We start from the raw sequence: 24,526 nt of genomic DNA, 5'->3' as shown, positions 1-24,526 counted from the left end.
GATGATAGCGGAATAAAACTTTACACAAATACGGTATTTGAGCTGAGGTATCCCTTGTGGAAAAATTGTCGTGATCGGACTATAACTTTTCAATGCAATTAAAATAAATGAAAATACAATTCAATACTCAAAGTACACAAATTGATCTAATCTAGTTAATTTTACAGCAAAATAAAAAAAGATGTAAATGACGAATGATGAAATCTCGATTATCACTTTATCATGCGAGAGTATAAAATGTTCGGTGACACCCGAACTTAGCACTTCCTTACTTGTTTAAGTTATAATCTATCGCAATATGAAAATTTATTATTTTTTTAATTCAAAATTGGAGTGCTCCTTAAGAATGACTGAATTATTTCGGTACGATGCCTAACTTAGGCATATATATAATGTAAAGATGTAAAGACATCCAAATCTCTACTGAGAATTATCACCCTCCTATTTTAAAAGTCGTAGTTGAAAATGGGAACCGCATCACCTACAACCCGGAATTACCTGCATACCTAAGTACAAATGTATGTACATATGTTGTTCATATTGTTGATTTTTAGTTTTCATACTTTTTCCTTTTTAAGAAAACTCAGTTAGCAAACCAAAGAGTACGCTCAGAAGCAAATATATTCAGAAGTAGCTTAGAGCTCCTTTTATGGCATAATTGTGCAATTATTGTTCAATGCTACTTTAATAAGCATAAGCAGATTTGCGCAAATGAACCCACACTCAACTCATGAACAACAACAACACCTGAGCAGCCAAGTTAAATGCTTACCATTGTATGTTTGTGAGTGCGAGAGTAACTGTTTTGGCGGTAAATATCTAAAAGAGCGCACAACCGCGCTTTAATTTACTGAAAGCTGGAAGTCTAAACCGCTGTGTGTGTATGTGTGTGTGTGTGTGAGTAAATTAGTGTTTACTTGAATTAAAGGCATTAATCAAAAGCACGAGCACATAATTATGAGCTCGCTGTGGGCGGGTGTACTTGAGTGTATTGATATTAACAAGCCTTAAACGGTGAGTCAACCCACTCAATCGGCACTTTGTCATTGTGAAGATGCTCGATTTGCGAAGCAAAGTCACGCCTCGCTGCTAACCGCAACCGCAAATAAGCGTGCGAACACGGCTTGTTCTTTCAGCAACACATACATATACAAAATATTATACGCGTGTATGTGTGTGTGTGTGCAAAATATGAACTAACAAAGGTGAAATTCAACTGCTTATTGATTTAGAATCTAAGGTGTATTTAAAGTAGCAAATTAATATTTCATTAACTTTCGGGCAGAATTGGAGACGTTTTGCAAGTGGAGGAGCAAGCGAGAGAAAAACTATCAGCTGAGAAACACATGCACAATTTTATGTACGCTTTAATTATTTTAATTTCAAAATTTTTTTTATTTATTTGTGTGTTTGCCTCCAGTGCGGATTTCCAAAAACAATTTTAGCAATGTTGGCACCCATCTGGCAAGAGATCAGCGCCTAACAAATGGCAAAAGTCAAATTGCCGATCACTTAATCGCAAATTAGGTGGTGGGGTGCTCTTGCGGCTCGCTTATTTGCTCCAAATGTGTATTAATTTGTTGTTATTCTAGATTTTTGCTTCGTTAATTTGTTCTCTCGCGAACTTTCTTCTTGTTGTTTATATTTTTATTACCTCCTTCCTACAGCAGACAATTCTGGACCGGGAAAATGTTTTCTGTTTCGGTTTTTTTTTTTTTTTTTGTTCGTAGTGTATGCTGGTAGTTTCGCATACAGGGTGGTTCAACAACTACTTTTTTTGTTAATAAAAATAATTTTTAATTTTTTATAGGTTTATTTACTCAACCCTATTCCTAATTTTTCTCACTACAGAGTGCCTATTTGGTTTTAAATCGTGCAAATAATAATCGAAAAAGTTAATTTAAAATGAAATTTGGTCAGCTGAGTACTAGTTTTTTGACATCCTGAAAAGGGTTACAAGCCAGAAGGAAATCTAGGAGACCTTAAAAGTATAGGTATAATTGCACAGCTTGACGAGTGGAGTCCATTAAGCAATGTCTGTCAGTGCATACACGAACCAGTCGCTCAGTTTTTAGATGTCGACTGTAAATTTTGAACGCGTCCTTTTTTTCTCCTAGAGGCTCACCGCAGATATTGGGCTGCATACGAGCTGAACAAACACTGTGAGGTCGTTTTTGGCGCTTCCTTAACAAATTTCCCATAGACATGTATATAAAAATTTAAAAAAAAAAAAAAAAAAAAAATATTTGAGCAATCATAAGTTAAAGATATTTTCATTACCTACTACATTGTCATTTTTTTTAGTATAGGAGTAGAGGATTTGCCGGAAATCGGTATAAGCAGTCTTTGACATTTAAAAATTCAAACTGCGTCCCCAGACAATGACCGGTTAGTATTTCCATTATGCTCCTACAGTCTCTTCTATCGAGTGAAAATAGGAATTTTGTGTACTTCAGATCCACTGTTTTGAACCCAGGTAGCTCGCTCCATCGGGTTTTGATTTTCTTTACCACTCCTCTGTCCAGATTTTCGTATATTCTTGGGAGTTCCCCATGTTTATAATGTTTTCATATGTTAGTTGTACACCATTCTTGACAGCCCCGTCCTCTACTTTATTACCCACGATGCCTTTGTAGTCTGTAAAGTAAAAGTGAAGTTGTTTACTTCTGGCAACACTTTCCACTGCTGCCGGGCTTCGTAAGACGTTTCTGGCGGATATGCGGTTACTGCCTTGAAAAGTGGGGTTATGTAGTCACTGTTTTCCCAACCACTTCCAAACTATATAAAAAGGCACCTTTAGAAGACTTAATCATGACATTAAGCGGTAAGACTTTTTATATTTTAGGTTATGAATGAGATAGTATGAATCTCAAATCAGCAGATCTTATCACTACTGGAATATGAGAAACTATGTTGGTGGAGCTTTTCACTAACGCTCATCGCTTTCCCTCATCTGTATTTTTTTTTGTTTTGTATCAATGCAAATCTTTGCAACCAAAAGAAACAGTATTTGGACCACACTATGCAAACAATGCTATAAATCTACACACGCGTGCCGCTTCTGTGCGTACAAATAGCAAAAACAATATCAAATGCTAATGTCTATTTGACGGCACACTCCTCCACACACACACACACATGTACAAGCATACCGAGTCAAACAAGTGAGCGCGACCGCGATATTTCTGGTACTCATTGTAGATGATCACCGCTAAGCGCTTTCAATTTCTATCTCGCATTTGGCGTTCCATGTTTCAGTTGTCCCCAACCCCTTGCGACTCAACGCCAACAACAAGCCATGTTGTCACTTGTATGTATGGAATGCATGCGTCAGTGTCTTGTGTGTTGTGTATGGGCCGCTGTAGTTGCAAAAGTGCTCTCAAGTAGCAAGATGTCGGGTGGGTGGATGCAGGCGCCGCGCGGCATGAGCCGTACCGCTGGGGCATCACGGCGCTTCAGCGATGTACGACATCTCGCCAAGACGTCGCTAGCTGGCTGGCTGGTCGTATGGACTGACGTCTCAGTCGCTACTAGTGTGCGCCGCCGGTCGAACGTGTACGCTGTCCGCATGGCTTTATTGGCCAAATAACTACAAGCAGTAGCGATCGAGCGTTAGATCGACAGTTCGCCTCCAACCCGACGGAGCCGGTATGTGTGTGTGGACGGTGCGCTAATGTTTTTTATACAATTACTTTTAGTTGGAAATATTTAACAAATTTGTCATAATAATTGGAAATAGTAATTAAAGTGAAACAGCAACAACAACACGCTTAAATTGATCGCAGTGAATTAATTCAGTGGAAGTTTAAAGTGTGTATGAGTCAAGCTCAGCTTTTGTTATTGTTGCATGACCAGTAAGTCATCACGAGTTAACTAATAGCAAAAGGGTGTGCCGATATCGGTCGACAAGCTGCTGGATGCGCGCAGAAGTTCAGTGTGTAGGCTGCAGGCCGGCTGTGACCAGAAGATTCTCGTCGTGAATTGCGAATAAAGCGAATAAAGGCCGAGGAAAGCGCTATAAATTACAATTGTAAGTAATCAAAGCAGTTTGTGCATTTAAAGCAATTAAGCAGCTGATAGAAATAGTGTGGTTGCATACGAGTATGCGCTCCTAAAATGAAAAGCATACTGAAATCCCTCAAACAAATATGCAATTTTTGTATTCACACAACGAAAACATGATCGATTTGCGGTGTGGTTCAGATTGCAGTTAAAAGAAAAAGCTTGTTTCAGTGTTTTAAAAGAATGTATGACAGTAAGTCTGTAAAATTATATGGCTACGCTTGCCGTCTTTTCATCTCGTCTTACTTTTACTTTAACAGAGACCCTAACCAATTTGAAACAAAATCTCTATGAATCGAGAAATTTACGAATGACAATAACTGGAATTGAATGTGGAAGGTGATATCTCATACACGATTATTGTTATGAAGCTGAAATATTAAAAACATGAAAGTACTACCAGAATCATAACCAGTCAAATTGGTATATAACTGGTGTAGCCTACTCGCAAGAACACATTTGAGAACCTACCGCATACAAAAACTTTTGGGAACATAGTAATGGAATTCAAAAGCTAATTTTTCGAGTCTCAGTTTCAAAATTATGTTAAAACACACCGGGTATTCACCAGAAATGTAAAAAAAATCTAAATTATTTTAATTCATATCTGCCATCAGCGTTTATATTAATTTTTCCAACTGAACATTGTTTTGAAAATTTATGTTTCATCACTAATTGCCTGTTTTGCTCAATTTCGCTTTCTTCAAAAATTTACTAAACAATTTTCTAGCTATTACACGCTTAATTACACGGATCTACAGCCTTCACTAAATTATTTATACCGAAAATGACCTTGAGATGCCATAATTTAACTTAAACTGTTTATACAAAAATTAATGTGATCAAAGCTAAACAACTCGAAAATGAATAAATTTTATAAAAACTCCACTTTTCTATTAAGCACGCAGACAAGCAACAGCAATTTCGGCGTTTTTAAAATAAAAATGAGCATTTTTGTTTACAAATTCATAGTAATGAAAACGCTCGGAAAACACACACGCTGAACTTTCCACGAAAATGCCAAAAGATTAATGTGCATTTGCCGAACACCCTACACTCAGTATTATGCGACTTGTCCGAGGGCTAATATTGGCTAGTAGCATGTTTAGATATTTTTTAAAGTAATCTAACTGAGCGTGAATTAGAAAAGAAATGCAGAGAAGTTGACTACGAATGACTAAAGATCAAGATCAAAATGTATATTAATACTACTTTCTAGATATATTAATGTGGAGTACATAACCGCTATTTGGAAGGTGGGCGGTTATAAATCGATTTTGAGCTCAATATTTGAGAAGTGATTACAAAGTCAAAAAATTTCATAAATGACCAGGATTTCAATTTATTTTCGATATTACCTTTTCATTCAAATTTATCTATGAGATTGAGTAGTCGTGGTCTAAACAAACTTTGTTTTAACTTTGAAATGAAATGAATATTATGGTCAGTTGTAATAAATGATTCGGTTTGACTCCAGTTGTAATAACATTCCTATTGAATTGCCTTAAAAAATGTAAGTGTTTAAATTCCTTACTTTGAAAGACTTTCCCAGAAATCACCTATATTTTAGTCACACAACCTTGATCGCTTTGTAACACAGCGAAAAAATCTTCAAGCATAATTTTATTCTACTAAAATTAGTACACGACCGGATGTCTAGATCAGCTCTCGAAGTATGGGCTTGAATGTTATTTCATTTTTCGTATCATTGCATTAAATAAGCATTAAAACCAAAAAATTATTAATACTTAATATACTATATGTATATTTGTTGTACGGTATGTTGGCCAAAATCTTGAAAATATTGTCAACACTAGTCCACTCACGCTTACCCCGGTCGGCGGTTGCTTTTTAGCAACAATCAAGGCGTCACAATCGACTCAATGAAGCTGAACAAATCGAATGAGGGTATAAACGTATATGCCATATATGCATGCATGTATGTAAAGGGTGATCCATTTCGAGATTCTCAAGCGTTTTAAAGAAAAAACCAAAAAAGCTTCAAATTTAATGCGGAGTGTCTATTAGCATTCGAAAGAACTGACACATCGGTTCGCTCAATAAATCCACTTTGATTGATGGGATGTGTAGGATGTGGTGCGGTCTTGTTGAAATCAAACGTCGCCAAGATCACGAGCTGCAATTTCAGTCATCAAATGGCCGGTTACGTTCTCTTCGGCCCACAAGCCACACCAAACCGTCGTTTTTTTTGGGTGAAATGGCAGCTCTTGAACCTCTTCAGGTTGCTCATCGCTACACAAAATTGGTTCGAAAACGTCAGATCATGTTTTGACTTTTTAAGAGCCCATAGAGCGCAGCGATGTAGCTTGGGGAGGTCGAGCGGCATCAGTTCTTGCACAAGCTTATATTGTCTTTCTACAATGAAATGCCTAACAATACTTACCAAAAGTTACATGACGGCTTTAAATTGAAAAAGTTGCTCTACTTGGATCACCCATTTATTTCTGAGAACGCTTGGCTGTTCGTTTTCCTGCAGACTAAAGTGTCGATATGTGAATTTTTAAGTAAACTCTCAAATATACCGAAATATGCAGACATTTGGAGGAAAAATTAAACTATAAAATACATGCATACATATTTACATTTACTTACACATATGTAAATATATCCATACATATAAGCATCCGTGTATGCTATACACACCGCAGAGCAAAACATTAACCCACACAAGCCGTTGGAGGCTTTGGGGCAGACTGTATATGCATCAGTCAATGTCAGTTGGGTACGTGCCAAAATCCAAAAAGAACCACAACAATAGCAACAACAACAACCAAAATAAAGGCGAATAATAATATTAAATGTTAAATGCTGGGGTGTTTACAAAAAAGAAGGCAAAGCACAAGCAGAAATGAAGAAGCAAAAAGTATTTAACATTTAGTAAGGAAAAGAGCACATTGTTTAGTCGATATTAAGCGAAAAGCGCTCGCTTAACAGCAGCTGACTGAAGTGATCGTGGCAGAGTATCAAGTGCCGCCTTCTGGCGCTGATGGCTGGCAGATTTGCTTGGAGTACAGCAGCAACTGAATGGGCAAGCAACAACTACGGTGCCACAACTACAACAACTGCTGTCTGCAGATAGCACAGCTGATGGAGCGCAAACAAAAATGTGTTTTAGTTGTTGTAGGTTTTTGGTTTTCTTTTGTTTGCTGCCGGATACTTTGTAGTTTTGTTCAATAAAAAATATATATAAATATGTTTTTTTTAATGCATTCCTACAATTTAAACATTTTCATATACTATACATATGTATATATTAGGGTTGTTAAAAAAAAAATAATGATTTTTTGGAACTTCATGCTTTGAAAAGTAGGTTTTTAGACACCTCTATGAAAATCTCTTCAAGTATGTGTATTCAATTATAACGCGAGGGTCCTCTACAAGACAGGTTTCTATTTTTTTGTGACCAGATTTCCAGAAAAATGTATATAACGCTTCCAATTGTTTGAATATTTCGTAGAAAATTTAATGCTCTACAAAATAGTCTCTTACGATATTTTCGTAAGCCAAACCGTTTAAGATATGTTAACGGTTAAAGTTTAATTCTTTTGAGGCAACTTTTTTTGTATGAATTCTATATGCATCTCAAGAAGTTATTAAAATTTAAAATTCTTTAAAATTTCAAAATTCGTATTTTCGTAAGAAATTTACTGCTAGAGGTGTTTAAGGCTTTATCGTTCAGAGTTACAAATGAAACAAATTTTTTACGAACCACCCTAAAGTACGTAAATTTTAATTACACGTTGAACAGTTATCACTCAGCGCCGCACAAATATCTCTCAACGCAATACGCGAAATTATTTTAGGGCGTCTGTTTATCTTTAGTTTAATTTTTATTTCAATTCTTCCTCCCGCAGCTTTTTCTGTCATTGGCAACACTTAATTATCGCTAATAGTTGCGCAATTCCGAGTTTATTAGTAATATGGCAGTTGTAAAGTTGATATTTATTCAATTTATGTATTTCGCAATAATTGGCAGCGCCCGCTTCTACACTCTTGTCTGAAGTCCATTCGTAGCGGCTTGTACACTCGTGTCTGTGTATGTTCAACAACATTAGAAAAACATGATTTTTTATGGAACACTTGACCTCGATAAACACAGAAAATGAAACCAAAAACACCACTGATAAATTTGAAAAATGTTTTACAAATTATTATTTGTATGAAATAATAATAAAACTAAAATAAATCAGTTCGGCATTTTGACGTGTTCGAGTGGAACTCTCGAAAATGAATTTCTCGAACAACTTTTTTATTTGAAATTTGAAAAAACAACCGTGTAAATCAGTTTATTCCGAAGACTTTTTTTTTACAGCGAGGGAAAATTTTATTTTCAGTTAAATCTGTTCTTAAGAGCTCAAGTAACAAAATTGCTCGTCTTATAAGCAATTGAGTGAATTGAGTGGAGATCCATTTGGAGGTTCCTTTCCTTATCGATGACTCGTTCTAGCATTTCAACAGGTTACTGCCGAACGACACGCGTGGAGTTTTGCTCCAAAGCTTGAATTGAAGAGAGATTTTTTGCAAGAAAAATTCGAACGGTGTGATGTCATATGATGCTGGTGGCCAAATGACCAGCTCAAAATGTAAAATTATCACCGAAGTGTTCTCTCAATAAATCCATTAATTGATGTGATGTGTGGGAAGAGGCGCCGTTTCTTTGAAACCAAATGTCGCCGAAATCACGAGTTTCAATTTCAGGCATAACAAAGTGCATTATCATGACGCGATAACGATCACGTTGATTCCTACGATCTCACCGGTATCATTTTTAAGGAAATATGGACAATATGGATGAATCCACCGGCCCACAAACCACACAAACCGTTGCTTTTCTGGATGAAGAGCCAAACGATTGGACGATATATGGTCCAGTGTTAGGCATAAGGCAGACCGAGCACTGTAGAATATTTCAAGCAACGATCTTTGCTATTAGAAAAGATGTGGAGCTAACTCTAACTCTAATGCAATAGCAGGAAATGAATTTACGTAGAAGACGGCGCAGATTTCATCTCGCTTTGCATTTCGCTTGTCGCCAGGAACAATCTACTTCACTTCTACTCGGTTCCAGCATGATGTTCTGCCTATTCAATATTTCCTCTGAAAATTCTCTGAATAATCCCCATATATACTCAGATTATACAACGTAATTTTTTATTGAACGTTAACCAATCTGAACATACCATGATAATTATGTACATATTTAAAATGAATATATCATATTGAAATCCGGTTATAAATAACTTTAGTTTATGAGTTACATAAAGCATACACTTGCCCTTTCATCCCACAGGTTTGCCTACATTTTTGAGTTCAACGCCCTCAACATCCATACAAACATATAAAAAAAGTCACACGCAATTCTAAAAACAACTCATCATAAAAGTGATTCATTACTACCCGACCATTACTCAAAACATATTTTCTCATTCGCATATGTATTTATAAACATACATAGGTGTTGGCCTATTAATGTAGCACCCTGCAGGAATTTTTTTTTTTAGATTTTTCAATAAGCATAGCTCATGCGGCATGGGACAGATTCATGTCGATAACTTTGAGAAAAAAAAAAATAGTCTTTAAGCGGTTTAAATGATCAGCGTGACGAGCAGACTCGGTTTTGTCATTTCCGTCTGACTACGTTTATATGCGAACAAGAGATTGAGAAGTCGACTCTTCTTTCGCTATTTGAAGCCAATTCGAGATACCAAATTTAGATAGGTCCTTCTACACCTGATCTATCCAACGGTGGGTAAGTCTTCCTCTTCTTCTGCTTCCACCAGTGGGTACTGAATTGAAAACCTTCAAAGCTGGAGTGTTATCATCCATGCGGACGACATGATCTAGCCATCGTAGCTGCTGTCTTTTAATTCGCTAAACTATGTCATTATCTCCTACAGCTCATCGTTCCATCAACTGCGGAAAAGACATGTAGTGTTTGGTCTTTGTTTGTCGAGAGAGAACTTTACTTCTCAATTGCCTACCAAGGTAGACAAAATGTCAACAATGAAATGCGAATGCGAATGCGATGACTGTTTGTTTGATGCCAGGAGATAAGTATTTCGCTTTACCCTCATTCACTACCAGACCCTTTTGTTTTGCTTCTTTGTCCAACCTGAAGAAAGCAGAACTAAACACTGCCGCATTATTTTAGAGGGAATGGCAAATTCAAACATATTGGCATAAAGGCATGCTCCTTTTCGTCCTTTCCTTAGTGTGGGTCGATCCTCTTTTCATGGGTCTTTTCTAAGATTTGGCGAATGGAGGATATATTTATTTTATTTATCTGGTCAATTGTTGATTTTCTAAGCATACGTTCATCCGACCACATCTTGCAAAGAAGCTGATGCATGCACCTTGTCAGTTCTTCGCTGCCATATTTGAACAGCTCGGCCGATAGAAGACATCAGTATGCTCTGAACATCACCACTTTGGGTCCTACAGGAGTATGCTCCGGTCTTAAAACCTTCCGTTCCACATCATTTCGTAGAAATTTCGAACATTACCCCCGTCGACCAGCTTCTCATACACTTCGCCCAGTTTCCCTTTTGTCTGCAATTTATAAATTTCCTACAGGGGCTTCAAGCATAAGCGCATACATTTGCACACACAACTCGTACGCGTATCCTCTTACGCACACACTCAAGTGTGCTAATTCAGGCGCACTCATTAGCGCTTTTGATAGGGATATTTCCTTTAAGGTAATTACAAAAACAAAAGGCCAAAACACTGTTTACACGTTCAATTACTAACACATTGCTGAAAAAATATTTATGGAAATTTACTCGCCGCTGCTGTTTGTTGTTAGTTTATATGGCACTTCAGTCGCCGATGCGCGCACTTGTTTTTGTATTTGTGTGCGGTTTCCCCCGTGTCGGCATGAGTGAATGTGGCGTCGCAATATAATTGCGTTTATTTTCAGCCATTCAAATGCCACATTTAAAAATTGCACTACTCGAATGAATTTATATGCACACACACATGCACACATGCATATATTCTATTCATTTGTCCGTCGATTTACCGATTCCCCTGCTTTTCCGCACTTGAGCAACTTTTTATAGCCTCACACGGAGGCAACTTAGGGGACTATGCACGGCAAATGTTCCGTTTGTTCCGTTGCAAATCAATCGGGATGACGTCAAGCCACATTCTGCCGCATTCTGTGGCGTCCTCTACTTATTTGGCTTGATTTGCTGGCTATTTAATTGTGTGTGTTTGTATAAAAGAGAGCATTTATTCACTCCATATACCAGATATACCAGATATATTAGGTGCGCACATCTGGGCGGCTCATAAAACTAACATCACTTACAAAGTAATACATAAATTCTAAAATTAGTTTTATTTAAAACAATTATAACATTACAAGTGTTCGTCTGACCAATGCGAACATTTATTTAACCTTCCATTCCGACCACTTTGTAGCGTATTTTTAAAGGTCGAGGAGAAATTGTTGAGTGCAGAAAACAGTTTTGATTTTTCGATTAATTTTAGGCATATAAATTTGACATTAAATGGTGGCAGCTTAAAATGTTGTATTCTTCTAACGCGGTTGTAGCCGAGTTAACAAAAATACGCCAAGCGTTTCTTCTCTTCGTTATTTGGAGGCAATTAGAGATACAAAGTGCTGCTAAATCCTTCTACACCAGATCTCTTCAACGGAGTGAAGGTATTTCTCTGCTTCTACCGGCGGGTACCGAATCGAATACTTTCAAAGCCGGAATGATCGCCTCCAATAGTGAATGTCGTCGTATATCATCGTACCTTCAACTGCTGTATTTGTCGTTGTTAATATGCAAACTACCATAAATCATCCGCAAAACCTCTCTCATGAACACTCCTAATGTCGATTCATCAGGTTATGTCATTGTCCATGCCTTGTAGAGTTTGGTTTTTGACGGTAGAGAAAGGACTTTACTTTTCAATTGCCTACTCAGTCCAAAGTATCACCTGTTGACAAGAGTGATTCTGTGTTCGATTTCAAGGCTGATATTGTTGTTGGTTTTAATGCTAGTTTCAAGATAGACGAAATTGTCTAAGACTACAAAGTTATGGATACCAACTGTGAAGAGTGATCCAAGTCCCAAGTTCAAAGACGGTTTGTTTGATGACGGGGGATATATCGTCTTGTCCGCTTTCACAACAGCAAAAAAAAATATGGATTCCCTCTGCTAGCTTTCTAAATTAGCTTACGTTTATTCCTTCCTCATTTCTCAATTTGGATATATGACTTTCCTATAGACTCCAAAATCAATAGACCGATTTTGAAAAAATGTTCAACATAAGTATAGAGCCTTCTTGGAAATAAAAGCATATTCCATAGAGCAAGAAAATTACAACTTCAATATAAGTACCGATAGTTGGTGTTCTAGTCGAATCGAAAAAATTTGTCTTACATTCTGATTTCGTGCATTTAAATAAATAAATTGTTCGTGCATTGAACAAGAACCGATAAAAATCATTTGTTATAGGTAGGTAGTTAGGTGGAGTAGCTATCTGACGACGCAGCAATGTATTTATGCAGCCCATTGTGATATCAATGCGACTAAGATCCCCACATTCTGTTGTCTTTTTTCTTTTCTCGTTTATTATATTGTCACCTCGTGCTTCTGATGAAATTCAAAGAAAGTGATATTTGTGGAACCTCTGAAACGTGGTCAGGAAATCCTCCACCGAAAGTTGCGAAATTTAACCTGTATGAAGCCTTGAATTCGCATATAAGATTTGTTACAGAATCCTCTTCTTCTATTTCCTGACAATTTACACTTTTTGGATGGATAAAAAGCCGAGTTAGTTCCGTTTACGTAGACCCGAATATTGTGGGAACAGCTTCTAAGTAAATAGTCATTGCATGGGACACATTGTCTGCCAATGATCTTTTAGCACTCCTACTACTTGAGTTCTTATGCCATTCCTTTTCAATTTTAATAGTCAACATGTGCGGCCCATGTTCCATTCATGTCACTTTTGTCTAATTCTTGCGTTAGTCAGGGTTTGAATCTACCGAAACGCAGCTAACCAGTTTATTAAATATCTACAAGTGGTCACATAAATATAAATTCTCTATTATTCGGAGTCTAATTGTAGGATGGTGCCTGTTTTGGCTAGTTCATCTGCTTTGTAGTTTCCATGGATATCGCTCAAGAAACCATCGCAGGTTTCTCGCGAAATCAGCTATTAAATCCATTATGATATCAATATATTCTTAAACTTCCTTTGACGAAACCTTAGGAGACTTCAGTGATTTTCAGGCAGCTTGGATCTCTATATACTAACATGTTCTCTGTACCAAGCACGCTCCTTCTCAGGAAAGCTTTCTTTAACTCCTTTGATCCTCGCTCAGAAGACGCTGCAGCGGCCACGTAAGCGGAAGCAGATTTTGGTATGTAATTTTGCTGAGCATGCACCACCACTTTCAAGCTTGGACCCAACAAATATTGATGTTTATCCTTGCATCCATGTCCACCTTGCCCCTTTGCACTCTTCTCAGAATGGGAAGGTAATTTGATATAAATGCCGTTCAAAATATTTCTTGTGAAGCTTTTAACCTTGAATATGATATTGACGATGAGGAAAAATTTATTGATAGTTTCTCGCAAATTTTGCTTTCGTTTCAGAATTAGAACTTGAAAGAAGAATTTTCGCAGAAAATGTGAAATCAACTTTCAAAAGAAATATATGTATAATTATTATACCACGCATTCATTTGTAAATATCCGTCTTATTTCAATGACTCTTGGCCATAACCGACGCAGTCTTTAAACTTTCTAAGCAATTAAAGCTCTCAGCACTAGCTAAATTACTTTGCGGAAAACATTGTTTTTAATAAAATTACACAAAAGTACCTCTTACATTTGTCTTCAAATAATTTCTTCGTTTTTCTTTTCCAGCAAATCTGATGAATCGGGGAATTACAAACGAAGTGAGTATTCACAGCAAAAGCGCAATTTTATTCAAGTGAAAAACAAATTTCTTTCCGTAAAATCTAATAAGCATTTTAGTAGATTCCGACTGAGCGCCACACAACCTAAGTGATCTTAGGAATAAAAAGGATAAAGTAATCAACTAGATGCAAGCTACTTTTAAAAATACTAAACGATATTTATAAAAAGCTTCCCATCCAGTAGGCGAGGAGAGTGGATGAGTGCTAAAACTTAAACAAAACAAGCAGGAAGAGACAACTGTAAATTTAGTTGTCACCGAAATAAACAACGATAAAACTAATAAAATCAATAGCGACTAAATGCTCGGCAAACGCTAATGATCTTCTATAAATATACAATTTAAGCAAAGAACAAGAGCGTAGGCAAATAAGGGAGCAGACACCAGGCGTAGTGAGTGAGTGCTTGAAGTGCCAAGACAACGCGCGACAACACAAGTGAATAGCGCCTCAAAGTATGTTCAACTTGCTGCGGCGCTCCTCAAAGAAGAAGAAGAAATCCAATCAGGAGAAGAGTCCAAAGGCAGCGCGCTATTCCGCGGGAGTGGTGCCAGAAGCGCGCGCTGCTAGTAGCGATAGTGATAAAGCGCAGAGAACCGCCTCCATTGAGCGTTACCGCTCTTATAATGAGTGGCAGCGCGAACGAGAGCGCGAGCGCGAATGTGAGCGAGAGCGGCAGCGCGATGAGCGGCGCATAGGGTTACCAACGCACGCGTTTGCGGGAAAAACATTTACACGCGCGGAAATAGAAGAATTCGATGATTTAAAAGATTTAGAAGAAGACGAATACGACTATTGCGATGATGATGATGATGCGAGAAGTGATGAGAGCGGTGGACTGGCGACTGCGGGACGCAAGTCACTGCTGGCGGAGCGCGGTGCGGCGGCAGTGAACGAACGTTGTAGCTATTTTCGCAGCAAGCGCATTGATGATGAAGGCGAACGCGAAGTGGGGGACAAATTAAATTTAGCAAAAACAACAGCTGCCAACAACACGCTCACCGCGAATGAAGAAATTGCTGCTTTCGCACGGGGTGGTGGGGTTGTGGCAGCCACAGGCAGTGTCGCGTCGTCTGCGTTGCCCAACAAAGCGGCCACTTTGCGTAGCAATGATTTTAATGTCGACATAATAAATAAGTTTTCCTCTAATCCAAGCAAATTGGATGTGCACAACGTTGTTGGGCACGAATGCGAGGACGATGTTGATCGTACCGCACGAACGTACGCTGTTCGCGACGCTGCAGATTGCGGTGAGCAAGAGTTGCTGAATCGCCAAGGCAGTTCGAACGCAGAAGCTGTGTGGCAGGGGCGCACTTTACCAGTTGTCACTAGCGTAAACTATAATAAAAACGATCGATGCGCCAATCGATCAATAAACGATACAGAACAACGCGGATATATTCAACAAATCGCGAGTAGCGCAGCGCGCGCCGAAAATGTCGAAAGGGCTGTTGCAGCGGCTGCGGATAGTGAAAATAGATTTAGACACGGTGACGGTAACGGTAATAGGCACAAAAGTGAAGCATTTCATGGTGATGAGCAAACTGCACTAGCCACTGACACAGCAAGTGCTGCGGCAACCAACGAAGTGAAATATCGAAATCTTGAGAAAACAAATAAAACACCGAAAGTTCAAAAAAGTCACGAAGCGAAACGACAATCGAGACTATCGCTGACATTGGGACTGAATTTGAAGGGTGCGCGCAGTAAAAGTATCACCGACGTCTCCGCTGCCACCGCCGATTCCAGCAGTGTCACTGGCTACTACAGTGGTTCGAGCAGCTGCTCTGGACGTGGTCCGGGAAAGCGTTCACAACTTGGCAAAGCATTTAGGTATTCATTCCTGCGCGGACGTTCGAAGAGTAGTGACACAGAAACGCCCTACGAGGAGGACGACTCCGCCGTGTCCGTGTTTGAGAATTCGAAAACCGAACGCAGTGTTAACGGTGTTGGCAGTAAGGCTTTCAAAAAGAGTAAGGAATTCCTAAGTGATTTATTTATGGCGCGTGGACGTAATCATAACCGCAATCGTAATACACAACCACAAGTGCAGAGCGCTGCCCAAAACCAACATTTACACACACAACAACAGCAGCAGCAAAAATTGGCACAACTTCAGCAGCAAAAGCAACAACAAGGAACAGCGAAGGACGCCCGTACGCTAGCACCTGTCAGCGCGCCAACAAACGTCAACAAGAATAGTCATCCACATCATAACCAACAGTACAAGCAAAACCGAAATAATTATTACAATAATTCCTCCCCTACCGGTCCAGTCAAAGTAATGCAAAATGATCAAAATAATTCGGCTAGTACACACCTTGACTTGATCTCCGACCCCTCTTACGCTTCCACAAATAGTTATCAAATAACGAGGTCTAATAATAGCGCAAAGAATGTGAGCCGAACGCGCGAAGACGAAGAGCGCCAACGACGCAGTAATTCAGCGGGAGAGCAGCAACTGAGCGCGAGAGCTGATTCGATGCACGCCGGTTTGCGTGCGCGCTCAGCAGATCCGCAGTGGAGCGTGCGGGAGACTGGAGCCCAGAGTGAGAGCAAAGTGAACGATGAGGAGTCGACCGCACAGAGGCTGAAAGCGGCCTGTGGCAGCAAGTGTGATGTTATTCGCGAGATAAGAGCCGAGTTGAACGGTACATTCAAAACGGCAGGCACGGATAACAACAACGCGGAACAGCCGAATGATCGTGCGGGGTGTACTGCAGACGATCTGCCTAAAAATATATCAAACAACGCAAGTAAACAAAACGAAACATCGAAGTTCGCGGGTGAAGTGTGTATAATAGAAAGTGACGTAGAGGTTGAAGAGCCTGACGCAATAATTTTGTGTAAAAGTGACGACAAAGTTGGCATTAACAGTGATTTTAATGGTAATCAGTGCAACACCGAAGTGACGACATGTAGTGCAGCGAGTGAGGCACCGCATAGTGCGTTCCCCTTAACTGCAACAACAAACGCAAGTGTACCAACAAATAACGCGACCAACGACCGCGAAGCGACTGACGTACCATCGTCAATACCAACTTTTCCGCCTTGGTCGGTGTGCCCAAGCGACGCCGCGTCCATGGGACAGACTAACGCTAAGTCGAGCGAAGCCACGCCCAGTTCTAATGCTGACACAGCGAGTGCATATCGCGAAACCGTTTTGCCGCAAACGAACAGCAGTGACGTGAGCGCAAGTGTTGACGATGCACCGCGTGTGCCGATTTTGCCCAAAATAACAGTTGTGGACTGCAGCGGTAGCTCAAATGGTCAAGAGAATAGCTTAGCTGGAAGTCCGGTGGAGCAGGAAGTGTTTTACGATTTTGAAAATGAACCGGCAACTACGAAACGCGAAAGCGCCGGCGTGGAGATAAGCGCAGTAGATGCCAATGTAGAAGATATCGAGGACGATGAGGTCTTCCACGATCAGGAAATACCCGCAACTGTGTACCAACCCAAATGGTCATTGCGCTATAATCACAGGAAATTGGAGAATGTGCCCGAACAAGAGGAAAATGAGGAGGCCAGCGATGCTAAGTACGCCGCAAATGATGGCGATGCAGACAGCTTGGCAGACTCGGACTCCGAAGGCATAGAAGCTGGTGCCGATATTGACGTGACAAAGATCGACAACCTTGACATTGAATACGAGGATAGCCAACATTTCGATAGCCCTGAGCGCAGCACACTCAAGAGTGCCAATACGAGTGATTCCAATCTGAGCAACAGCTACCCCGATTCGGGTATCAGCGGCATTGATTCTCACAGCTCGTCAACATCGTCGTACAGCCGCCGGCATTCGAGTAGCGACAATGAGACGCGCGCTACGCGTTCAACAAAGAGCGGGTCACCAATAATGCTACAGCATTACAGTAACAACAACAATCGTCAACAGCAACAACACGCACAGTCGTTGGCACAGCAACATTTGCCCTTCGTGCGCGATGGCAATTCGACCGATTGCGATGAGTCGCTAATGCAATGCGACGATCTCGACTATCTGGCAGAGGCTGTGGATCCGAATGAACGTTTGGTCTGCATCGAGAGCATCAGTTTGCCGGATGTGGTAGTGGAGTCAACGACCGGGTCGTCGGTTGCTAACGCTTCCGCTTCCACCGCCACCTCGCCTAGTAAGGGCGACAGTGAGCAGATTATCAATATCAACGGTGCCACAGGGAACAGTATTGGTAATGTGCACTTCATACCGATTCATGTGGAGGGTAGCGCACCAGCGACGCCGAAGAGACGCAGTCTTGACGACATTGTGCTCGGCAGTGGTGGTGGCATTAACAAATCCTTCGCGCACATGAGCGGGCTGCATCAAAAGTCAACAGTGGAGATAATAGAGGAGGACAGTGAACTTACAAACGGCTCGTCGAACGGTTACCAGAGCAAGGAGAACGACGCAACGGTGGAAAAGCTGAGGTGCGTATAAATAACTCTCTAAATTTGGTGAATTTCTTAATCACGAATCAGTCAGTGTTAGTGGCAATTTGATTACAGTTCGTGTTGTCGTTATTGTTAGTGGAAATTATGTAATGGTTGTGCACGAGCAACTCTGTGGTAACTGGTTATTTAGACTTCTGGAAAATTAGTATAAATTCTTAGAAATGCTGGCCAATGTTCATTGCTTCTTTGTGTTATTTATAGTCTTTATAAAWGACTTAATCTCTGACTAGCAGCTCATTAAAATTTGATTTATTATTCGGTTATGGGTGTATTTAAAGTAAAAATGTTTGCTTTCAAAATCAAAAAGTCAAAAATGTCTTCATTTTTTATACGATTATATTGTGTCGAAACGGAATATTCTAACAAAACAAAGACTTAATCACAGGTGGGTAAGAGAATTCGCAAATTTTTGGCTTTGCGCCAGTTTCTGCGCTAGATTTGATCGCGTCGGGCAGCAGCTGCTTCTCACATGTCTTCAGGTATATTTTTGATACTTAACGTATTTCAATTTACCACGATGCAACGAAGCATTTGGATATATAAACAGCGATATCTTTATGTATACAAGTTCATATGTAAAGGACGTGAGATAATACTTGTAGGCAAGATCAAAGTATTTTTCTGAAAGTTCTGAAAATGATTGTCAAGTTTCGAAATTTAATCCGAATTTTACAAAAAAATATATTTGAAAACATATATCCTATATTTAAATATTTAATATTTTTTTAGCTCTTTACTCAAAGAGCCACATATTTAGTTAATCTCCTATATTTCCGGTAACACAAGAAAGCAAAGTGAAATAAGAATTTAATGATTCATTTTTATATTATTATTATAAAAGTGTTAATAATTTTTGGGAAAATCGAAAATGCCAATTGTTTTTTTTAAGATTTGTTTAGGCATCAATTAAATTTTATGCTGTGGACTTTCTCCTGTAATTGCTAACTATCATTCGGTGCCAGGTTTGGACTATAAGGATGAATACCTACCAAGCTCTCCAATTTCGACAGTATATGCCCGAATTAAAAGTCTCATAGTAGGTGATTATTTACAAATAGTGGCAAACATATAGCAAAACCTTCAAGGTTTTACCATCACTTGCGCCAGTTAACGGCAGTGTTAGCGACTCGATCACGGAAATTTGCGATTGACGTGATCGTATGTAAGTGGCAATAATATTGAGTCAATAAAGCAAAAAATTGTCTGAAAGGTGATTTTAGTACGAAATCCCATTAATATATAAATGATGATAGTTTCCTTCCTTCTTTTTCTTCTGAAGTTAATTTTATAAATATAGTATTTTATATACCAAATATTTCCATTCTTCACAGAATAAATTCAGTGATGGTGTTAATTTTAGTATCTTTAAAGGGGTGGAACTATTGTACTTTCGAGCTCTGTCAAATATCTCTGAGTTATACTAAGTAAAAAACTATGGAGATAATAAATTGAGAGCAGGGCACAACATCTGAACTCGTGCAGATAAGCCACTACCCCATTCGGTTTACGACTTCACATGGCCTATTGGTTCTATATAAGTATCATTTGCTCCGCAATAACGTGTGTTGCTTCCTGGGGATTACAGGCGCAATGAAAACTAACTGAACAAAGGCTCTATAAGCTATACTCGCCAATCAGCCAATACATATTTTAGGCCATTGGAAGTAAACCAGACGATACTATGGGCATGGTATCATAATCGGTCTTATTAATGATCTCAGGCTAAGCTGGCAAAACGACTGAGAAAGCGAGACCCACGAGGTTCTATGATCGACATTTCCAACAGCGAAATCTATATATTCACCGACGGATCAAATGGTAAAAAAGAAGCAAAAACAGAAACATATGTTTTATTCAAATAAAAGTAATGTTAGGTTAGTTTGGATAGACAAGCTAATGAGCCAAGCATAGACAAGTATTTGTTCTTGTTCCTTTAGACGGAAGCTCAAAAGAAGCAGTCATCCTATGGGATGCCTACGCTTGATGCGAATTTCAGCATGTGGCTTCACTAACGATAGCTATTCCAGTGTCTGTAGCTGTATAAGTGCACAAGAGAAAGACGGTGCCCTGGTGCCTTGCTCTTGAATTTGTTTGCAATCTTCTTCATCTGACATCTTTATTCTGCAGGCATGTGCCGCCAATAGACTTATCGAGTGCCATTCAACGCTTTTTACAATTCATGGCTTTTGCAGTTTTGCACCCAGTTAGAACATTCTATCGCGTTTTGATCTTTCTTGCCGAACTCTTCTCCAGATCATGCAATTCAAGGTACATTGAAAGAGAAGAGAAGGGAAGAGAAGAAGTAAGTTCAAGAGAACTTATGAGAAGCACTTACGGCTTTGTCTAGAGTTTCTGTATAGTTTTTTCTTTATAGCTTTTATGAGCTCTTCTATTTAGAAGATTGAAGTTTTAATGTCAAAAGCACGCATACATTTCATCTAAGTTAACAGGTTTAGCGGATGTAGTGATTAACTTCCCAAGTACATATTTATTACCAATTGCTTAAATTTTACGCGAAACTCTGTGACTAAATTTTTCACGACATAAAGTCATTTGTTGTTTACTTCAACTGTCAAGTGATTGAAGAATCGATAATTGGAACCACTGATCAAGCCGAAATATGAAATCATTTGTTATGTCATATTATTGTTCGAAAAGAGCACTGGATTCCGAATGTTATATATTGTAAAAATTATATACAATACTATAAAAATATTGCACTAAACATTTTAGTACTTCTTTTTCGTTAGCAAGAAAATGCGGCGCGTTTTTCTAATTCATTACATGTACATATACTACTCACAATGAGACATACACGGCGTATGAGTAACCTTATGAAGCCAATATACTATAGACTGACACCTACTCAATCATTCATATGCATATGTACATATTGTAGTTAAATACTATATATTAGATAAAGACACAGGATTAGCAATGTATGCATGAATTTTAAAAATTATTTAATACAAAAAGCTATTTTCTTTAGCAAAAAACGCCTTGCTCAGCCAACTAAAATGTTGGTCCAGCCTTGTTTGCAGAGCATGAGTCACATAAACTGCGCCTATTTAAAGATAAATTTCGCGTGTAAAATAAACTGTCCGCATTTATGCCTAAGTAATCGCAAATGATTTGAGCAAAAATGTTCAGAATTCTTGCACAAAATTACCATACCGATTCGCCTGTGCTTTTTGCTTGCTGAAAATCATTCAGTTTTTCAAAATAATTGTATTCAACAGAAAATAGCGAAAACACCGAAATTTCAAAATTCAAACACTAATGAAGAAAGGCTAAATAAAACTCATGACGGAATGAATCGTTTCGTATTTTCGGACATGCAACCAGCCAAACTGTTGCCTACATACATATTTCTATATTAATGTCTCGCTCATATATATAATATAATAACTGCGTGCATGTGTATGTGTGCAGGTGAGTGTATTTGATTCCCACGCTGGCGCGTTGTGGGCGCACACACAGGCTTTCTACGCCAAAATTCAGACATTTTCGGCACAAATGCACCGGCTAAATGGCAGCAGTAAATGACTGCAGTCCAAAGGAGCTGCGTATATGGATATGTGAGTGTGTAGGTGTGCGTCTACACGCTTTGCAGAAATAATTGTCGGTGTGTGTGTGGATATTTTGTTCTACTTTTCGGGCCACAATTCCCCGCTAGTTGTGTGCTTTTGCGTGCGCCTTGGTTTGTGCGTGAGTGTAGGTGTGAGCGTGTGCGGGTGCGTTTGCATGCATTTCTAATTATGATTATTTTGGGAGTAGGACAAATCAGCTTAATATTTATTGCTTTTGTTTCGACATGCCAATGTTTGTTTGCTTTGTAGTTCGGCATTCTTCTGCCAAATTCTTGAAATATGGAAAATTTTGAGTGAATTTTTTGAAATATGCGCGGCACTGAGCAGCTAATCGCATGTGCTCCACTTGCTGATTACTTTTTACAACCGAAATGGCATGCCTTGCCTTTGTTTCTTTTTGCACTTAAAGAGAGGAGGAGGTTTATATATTATATGAGCAAGTATCTGCAAAGTGTGTATGTGTATGTGTGTGTGTTCATCAGCAATTTATTTTGTTTAGCATTGAAATCTTCGCAGTTGCGTAAAAGCATATCAAATAAGTGGCTTTATTGGAAAAACACCAACACACAACCACACAAGCACGCGTACACCAAGGCACCACTCACTTCATGTTGGTCTGTGTGCATTGGCTGCCAGGTTCTGTGCATATTTATACTTAGTCTTTACATCCTAATTGCCAGCCATTTATCTGCCAGTTTATATTGTGTACAATCAGTGTTTATAATTAAGAAATTGCGAAGTGCTAATACAATTTTTGGTAAATTATAAGCGAGTTGGCAATGAGGAAGTCTCTAATGCAGTACGCGCATCCCAAATTTTAGCGTTTTCCCCCGAAATATTTAACAAAAGTGTAATCTACGTGTTGAGCAGGGAAAAAAGTTTAAATAAATAAACAAGAAGTACGCAATAGAAAATGAACAGTGCAAAGTACACACTTACACATACACATACACATATGTCTACTATAAGTTTGTATGTCTAGTGGGTACGATTTTCAGCGGCAGGTAGCGCTTAATTTGTTTATATTTGCCTTTGAGTACTTTGATGGCAGCAACAATTGTACTTATAGACAATCTTGAGAACTATCCCAAACATTTCAGTATCATCACACATACACTTTTATATGCATATATCTACATATATATATGTGCATTAGGGTGTGCATTATTTTACAAGTTGATTCGCTTCTTGAAGTTTTAGTTTGTGCCTTAAAAAACAGAAAAACACATAAACTCCGATTGACCCAAAAATATCTGTTTATATGGTAGCTATATTTTATAGTGACCCCATCTGAGCACGTTCTTCGGAGATTGCATTACTTTCTTAGATAATAATCCATGCAAAATTTCTTCAAGGTATCTCGTCAAATGAAAAAGTTCTCCATAAAAGAACTTGCTTCCAATCGTTCAGTTTATATAGCAGCTATATGCTTTGGTGCTCCGATATCGGCAGTTACGACAAATGAGCAGCTTTTCAAGCCGAAAAATATTTGTGACAAATTTACAATCATTATCTCAAAACCTGATGGACTAGTTCACGTATATACAGCCACTAAATCAACTTGCTGATTACGCCCAACATTTAGATACATATTTTATAGAGACCATGTACGTTTACTTTTATGTTTTACAAACATCTTTAGTTACCCTCTTCAGCGTATAAAAAACGCGCTTGTGAAATAACCAACACCATAATGTGTATATTTATGTGTGTATTGCAATATATTTGCTTCGCCACTGACATCTCCTCCCATCTCATTTCATTGACGTTCTTCAGCGCGTGCTATTTTGAAAGCAACTTTTCAATACGAAGTATTTATATACACTCATACACATACTTACTATATACAGTCACTTAAATATATATTCAAATCGCAAATAGCTACCGAAGCGCCAAATTATCCGTTTATTTTTCCATTTTTTCTTATAAACAGAAGCGTTAACTATACGCTTTTAAAAATAAAATGCTCATAAAAAACAATATTCGTGCCGAATTCAGACAAATAAATCGCACAAAGTACCCAATAGGAACAAATTCATGATGACCCAAACCACAAATATCGAAAAAATAATGAGCATCACCTTGATTTTTGAGCAGCTTGGACGTGGTTTCTTTGGTTTCGGTTCTTTTTTTCCTCCATTCTGATAAATGTTGTTGTTGTTTGCATTTCAAACTCATAAACCCATGTCTCACAGGTAGTCATAATGCGCTCCATACGCCGTAAGCCCTGCCAGCTGGTGGTTCTTACTCTGTGAGATAATAATTGTATTATTATTTTTCATTTAACCACTAAATATAAAAAAATGCTCTCCATGATTGTGGAATCCGAATTCGAACGATCAGGCATGTCCAAAGAGTCTTGTGTACCGTGTTCTTTTTGAAAACTTGGGAAATTCAATTACAATTTCCGATTGCTTTTTCGCTATAATGTATGGAAGAATAAAAAATGGGAATTTTGAAATGT

At 38.7% G+C, this 24,526-nt stretch overlaps 1 protein-coding gene across 5 annotated transcripts in view; it reads left to right on the top strand.

Moving 5' to 3' along the window:
• Nucleotides 1-3,525: 3,525 nt before the first annotated feature.
• Nucleotides 3,526-24,526, top strand: part of LOC108975007 — a 29,165-nt gene continuing 8,164 nt past the window's right edge. The window contains exons 1-3 of one of the 5 annotated variants that reach the window (XM_018943202.1): nucleotides 3,527-4,030; nucleotides 13,974-14,005; nucleotides 14,088-18,448. In XM_018943202.1, the coding sequence (XP_018798747.1) occupies nucleotides 14,481-18,448 (3,968 nt within the window). In that variant the 5' untranslated portion in view covers nucleotides 3,527-4,030; nucleotides 13,974-14,005; nucleotides 14,088-14,480. Of the gene's footprint in view, nucleotides 4,031-13,973; nucleotides 18,449-24,526 lie in introns of those variants that run through there. The other 4 variants (XM_018943203.1, XM_018943200.1, XM_018943205.1 and 1 more) reach the window with 4 other exon arrangements.

This window comes from Bactrocera latifrons, unplaced genomic scaffold (genome assembly GCF_001853355.1).
Source record: "Bactrocera latifrons isolate USDA-ARS-PBARC rearing strain unplaced genomic scaffold, ASM185335v1 scaffold_60, whole genome shotgun sequence".
NCBI classification, from domain to species: domain Eukaryota; kingdom Metazoa; phylum Arthropoda; class Insecta; order Diptera; family Tephritidae; genus Bactrocera; species Bactrocera latifrons.
Note: the sequence above shows the minus strand (reverse complement) of the source record. Positions and strands in the feature narration are given on the sequence as shown.